A 6,048-nucleotide genomic window follows, 5' to 3' on the forward strand; every position below is an offset into this window, starting at 1 on the left:
ATATTTTGCAATGATCCAAATAACCAAATACAACATTGCCTCTAAATATTTTGGGTCAACATACAATCAGGAATGCTCAACAGCCAGCCTCAACACAAGCTATAGAAAACAGCAATCCAATTACAATTACAATTAGGGCATTTAGCAGACGCTTTTATCCAAAGCGACTCTCATCGGTTAACACACACATTGACACACCAACGGCGGAGTAAACCATGCAGCAAAAAACAAAAATAACAAAAAACAGCAATAAAACCAAACATTTGATGCAGCAGTTTAATTATTAAACATTTCTTAAATTGAAAAACACATTTATATAGATTGAAGTGGGAAAAAGTTGTGTTTTATTAATCTCAAAGCTTTGAATACTCTTCCTGTTTGTATTGAAAAGCAATGTTGGAAATATCTCTAAAAAGATCCTTTTCAAAACAATCTTTCAACTCTGATGTGAATTCATAAACAACTCTAAAGATTGTATGTGATGTGTATGCTAAATCACATGTCAAGCAGACTTTCTACAAGATAAAGTAGCGTGTGATACTGCCTCCACGCATATCTCGCAGGCGACGGCAGTGCCGCAGCATACTCAGGATGCCCTGGAACCTCTTGTCCATCTTTATCTGGCTGAACTCAAGGAGGTCTTCCTGTACCACGAAAAACCGACCTGCCGTTGGCACAACGCAACACGCATGAGGTACAGAGCAACACACATTTCAGTTGTCTTTTGAAGAGATTATCCCATACAATGCACAAATTAAATACAAAATGTAAAAAACAACTGTATATTAACTAAAGAACAACTTCAGCAGTCCTCATGATTATCTATCAAAAAGTACTATATAATAACACTCATTTGAAAAGACACACTGTTGTTCAGCCCATTAAGAGCTAACAAGGCCATTGTGCCAAGTGTACCTTTTGTGTCTTTGGTTTCTTCATCCTTGAAGCGCTGGTAGAGTTTGCGTGTGTTGTTGTTGAGGCTCTTGGTCGACTGCCGCGTGATCTTGTACTTCCCACTCACCGCCTCGTTGACTTTACGCACCGCCGTGTTGAGCTGCTCGTACGTCAACCGCCCCTTCATGTACCTGTGGAGCATAATTTAGTCCGTGCATCCACCTTTTATCACCCCGGTGTTGGCTTAGATGATCACTTCGCAACTAAGAGAATTAGGACTGAAATAGGCTGACATTTTGGATTATTATCATGTTCATCAATATTGTGTTGTACAAATTGTGAAAATGTCAAACGAAAAAAATAATAATTTATGTCTGCGTTTAGTCAAACTGGACTCATGATTACTCTTAGTCTTTGCCTCATGGTTGAAAATCCCTTTCCCATCAACAGCTACTCTGGTAGGGGGATTTCTTTTTTGAGCGGAAGGTATAGGATTTTATACGATGACCTCTGGCATTTACTTAGATCCAGTTCAGACATGTGGATTTCACTGATATTCTGTTTATCATACAAACAAACACTGCCACCAACAATTAAAGAATGTCCTGTATTTAAGGTTATTGGGAAAGGCTGCTAGCCTGGGAACGATATGCATGTGCAAGCCGTTTTATTTTCTCTGCCATCTGCATCTGGCCTACCTCCCATTCAGAGCGATTGCCAGCAGACCTGGCACGGTTCGTGCAAATCCCAACAGTTGATCTATTATGGCCGATATAATAGACGATGACTAAATGGGAGCGCCCTATGGGACACCCTTGTGGTCTTTTTCATACTACCACGGTGGCTTCAGCTAACGTGTCGTTACGTTTTGCTGCTCTGAGAGGTTGTAGGTCTATCCAATTGTGTCCAGAGGCTTTTTGGTCTGTAGCCTTTGATAAACTTTCCTTGGAAATTGAAAATGAACTGAGAGATTCCAGACTAATGTGCATTTGCAAATTGGTCTGGCGAGGTCAGGCTAAAAGGCTGCAGTTGGTGCATATCAAATTTAATGTCAGATTAAACTGTTGAGGCCACTTACTGAGGGATGTTTTCAAACTCCAGCATTGTAACAAACTCCATTTGTTTGACTTGGATCTTTTTGCAGGGATTTCCTTGCTGGCCGGGTTGGGTCTCGGCTGGAATGTTCTGATTTGGAGAAGGTTCATTTTCCCTGAGAAATCACCAATGAACAAATAACATCAGCCAAAGGTTAGGATACATATCTATATTATACACAAGGAAATGGAAGTTGTGCTACCTGCATTCCATACTATAAATAAAGCATACCTGTTGGGCATGTGCATAGGAACATTGTCCTTAAGGTGTTGCAATGATTCGCAATCATGTTGGAAGGACCCCACAAATTCCTAAAACATATAGACATTAGTTCATCAAGTCAATTGTTATAGGGAGGGATTCATAAACTGGCGATATACATGTAAAATATGATAAAACCGTACTTGAAGACATTTCAGTTGCTCATTCTGGCGATCCACACTTTTCTCAAACTCATGGTAAAGGCCTTCTATGGTTAATACTTCTTGAATCAACTTCTTAATATTACTTTGGGGTAGTTGAGGCACTAGTGAGACGGAGTGGAAAACACACGTGATCAAAAAAATATTTTCCAGGTATGAACAGTGATGGTGGTAAGAAAATGATATTACGTCAGCTGTAGCAATGTTAATGTTAACTACCAACAACTGAAAGATCCAACGTGCGCCATAGAGATGAAATTCTGTCATTCATGTGACGGCCGATATCTTCCAGGTCGCTCATGTTCCTGTGAATGGGCGAAAGAGACATTTGTAGACAAATAACCGCAAATATGTATATCGACAGTCGGCTTAAATAAACGAGCGATTTTTTGAAATACGGACATAAACATGTTAGAACGTTCATAAACGACGTTATGTTACAAAGCAGCGATCTGGTAACGTTTCTAACGTTTCCTATCCAAATCATATATACTGCGCATTACAATAAAACGTGAGACATTCATAGACGATTTACTTGTTTTTCTCCTTTGCTGTGATGATTTCGTGAGCTCTGAACCTGAATTATGTTTCGAATTTCCCGCCCTGTTTCCGCCCCCGAGGTTTCTGCTCATCGAGCCACTTCATCTTGCGTTACATTTTTGCAGCATGTGCAACCTTCTGCTTCTTGGCATTCCACTTACATATAACGCAACTACTTAAAATACAGTTTATTGCGTTTACCGTTGAGATTTACTTGGATTATAAAGGTGTTATAATGATCGGTCTATGTTTTTCAATCTGTTACTTTCCAGGGCTACACCGAAACTGATGATGCCTTTTTATATAATTTACCTTGATCATGAGCTGTTAGAATTATTGGTTTGTATTTTTCCATCGGTTGCTTTCCAGGGCTACACCGAAACTGATGATGCCTGTGTGTAGAAAACATATGAAAACGATAGGGCATCTAATCCTTCCTTACTAATTTAGAATCCAATATTAATAATAATATGAATAACTTTATAACTTAAAAAAATTATATAGTGCAATTCCAGTGACCAAAGGACGCTTAGCATCCTTCATACAGGAACAGAAAACCATGAGGGCAAGGATTGCAGAGGATTGCAAAAATGAACAAAAAATTTAATTGGTCTTGCTGAAAAGCTACATTTTAAAATATTGTTGTGGGGGGACGTGCGACGTCTGGCCTGCAGGGGGAGTATGGGCAAGTTGGGAGCGCACCGGATTGGCTGGGGGGATTGGACCTGAGTGCGAGCAGGTGTCAGCACTCAGGCCAATCAAGGAGTGTTTGTACTTATGTGCCTGCTTTGTGTTGTAGTAGGGGAAGGAATCCAGGAGAGAACGGACCAGAGAGATCCACAACGGGTGGAGATCACACAAGGAGATGACTCTGGAAGCACCTTGGTTATAGTTTCAGTATTTGTGTTCAGTTTCAAAAGTCAATAAACGATCTCCCGCTGAGGGACGACAACTCTGCCTGCGCTTACTTTTTCCAACCCGTTACAATTGTCAAAAGGTTTCCAAAGACGCAGCATTGGGGATCTTAACCGGTTGAGGGTTCCAGGGGGTGGGCCACCGTGGGGGCTGCCACACTGAAGGTTCTGTCCCCATGTAGTCATCAGGTTTTTGAGGGGGGCAGTGAGCAGGCCTGTGTCTGAGGACGCCAGATCCCGGGACGGGGTTGAAGCAGATCTGATAGCTACTGGGAGGCAACAGCATGGAGGGCTTTTTGTGATTGAGGGGGAGGATTTTGCAGGAGATGCAGGACTTGACCGAGAGCCAGTTGAGATGGATGAGGTTGGGGTTGATGTGGTGCCAGGGTATGGCTGAGGACCCTGGCCGCTGAGTTCTGCACACCCTGGAGCATGTCCAGGGCTTTGCTGGGTAACCCGACCGGACTCTGTTGCAGTAATCCAGACGGGAGGCGATGATGGCGTGGATAAGGGTCTTTGCCACGCAGTCTTGAGGGATTGCCAGAGTCGGGAGATGTCTTCGTGAAGAAGCCTCTGCAGTACGATTGCTTAATATAACTATAACTACATAATTCTACACGTTACTTAAAACAAATAATACTATAAGCATTGTTGTGTCCTGTCTTCAAGATACAATCTTGTCATGATACAACAGACATAAGATCATATCATTACCTTCACATAGCCGATTGGACTTCCCATCTTAACAACAAGGATCCTTACCCACTGTGCTACCCTCTCATCCTCAACTCTTCCCTCTCTTCCTCCTTCCTTCTTTGATCTTTTCCCACCGATGGATCCCAAAAAAATTACCCTGACGCGGGTGGAAAATAACATCTTTCATAGGAGGCTAAACTTTTCAATAAATGTGACACCCCACTGCTATGGAACACCAGAAATGAACAGACCATACACCACTATGACAGTTGCACTAATTATAAAGGTAGGGGAGACTGAATAAAAATGGCACACAGCAAAAATAATCCTATTGGAATCCTTTCTGTGCATATACACGCCCTTCCAGGTACATCTCAAGCATTCCGGCATTCCGACAAGAGAATGACAGATAAAATGTTGCAATCTAATGTGAGAATCATGCAATTTACTGAAGTGTATTATCATGAAATGTAATTTATTAGACTTTTATTTTTTTAAATGTCAAATAAATCAGTTGACTTGCACCTGCTTTTTGCACCGCCCAGGGGTTGAGTGACACATGACAAATGTAATGACATCTGGTTGCGTCTAGGGAGAAAAGTACTTGTAATACACATTTTACATTCAATATTCTGACACACTGAACAGACTTTCAGACAGACAGAAGAAGATGGATATGACATAAGAACATGGATGCTTCATAATTCAAGCAGTAAGGATAATGAATATAAGAATATATTCACTATACTTGGGTCTCATGAGTTGTATTTATTTTATATTCAAGATTGCGGGAACCGCAAGCAATTTATTTTTACATGATCCTTTTCTTTTCATGAGTATATGTTTTACTTTCATTTTGTTTTTATGGGTTTATTTTTTATTAACATCCCAAATGTAAATGTCCAAAACTGTCCAACTAGTACTTTATAACTAGATCTCATCTCTATCAATTGTGTTGTGTAGCTGCCCGAGTATATTGATCTTTTTGCCATGCCTTGAAATTCAACCGATATACTGACAAAGGGCTCTCTACCATTAAGTTAGCGCGTTCACTGAGGGTGAAAATATTTTTTTCTTGTGCCAAACTGGGCCCACCTAGTCCTTATGGCGTACCATCCCGTTGCACCTAAATCCCCCCCTGCCACTCAGCAAAAAAAGATGAATCGCTGTGAAATTGTATCAAATTAAAATTGCCTTTGAAGGGAATGACCAGCTAGGGTGAGGATGGTGTAAGCCGTACCGTGACCTCAGACCTCATATGAACCACACTCTGTTGGTTTTTTGCTGTTGCTTGTGGCAAAGCTCTTTTACAAACTGTTAAAGGTTGTATAGGTGATTTGCTTTTTTGGCCATTTTTGCAAAATTACTTGAAATCCTTATCATAACCCGCTTACAGCCACTGAGTTAGAAGTACTGACATGAAAATTAAACAAGTCAATCATCTGTGGAACGGGCAGGGCTCGAAAAACTCCAGCCAATCATTTCCA

General features: G+C 41.0%; 1 protein-coding gene across 1 annotated transcript; it reads right to left on the reverse strand.

The window, feature by feature from the left end:
• Positions 1–258: 258 nt before the first annotated feature.
• Positions 259–2,984, reverse strand: ska1 (spindle and kinetochore associated complex subunit 1). Its single transcript, XM_030366696.1, has 7 exons — positions 2,947–2,984; positions 2,631–2,716; positions 2,394–2,515; positions 2,221–2,300; positions 1,973–2,104; positions 916–1,085; positions 259–664 (listed from the first exon to the last, which is right to left on the reverse strand). The coding sequence occupies exons 2-7, from the start codon at positions 2,710–2,712 to the stop codon at positions 516–518; spliced, it is 735 nt and encodes a 244-aa protein (XP_030222556.1). The 5' UTR covers positions 2,713–2,716; positions 2,947–2,984; the 3' UTR covers positions 259–515.
• Positions 2,985–6,048: the final 3,064 nt, after the last annotated feature.

This window comes from Gadus morhua, chromosome 9, assembly GCF_902167405.1.
Source record: "Gadus morhua chromosome 9, gadMor3.0, whole genome shotgun sequence".
In the NCBI taxonomy this organism is placed as follows: Eukaryota; Metazoa; Chordata; class Actinopteri; order Gadiformes; family Gadidae; genus Gadus; species Gadus morhua.

Excerpts from the sequence above, each read along its gene's own strand:
- ska1 (XM_030366696.1), bottom strand. The coding sequence starts at position 2,712 with ATGAGCGACCTGGAAGATATCGGCCGTCACATGAATGACAGAATTTCA. Across the intron at positions 2,301-2,393 it reads AGCAACTGAAATGTCTTCAA|GAATTTGTGGGGTCCTTCCA; the intron begins GTACGGTTTTAT and ends TATATGTTTTAG. Across the intron at positions 1,086-1,972 it reads GAGTTTGAAAACATCCCTCA|GTACATGAAGGGGCGGTTGA; the intron begins GTAAGTGGCCTC and ends TATGCTCCACAG.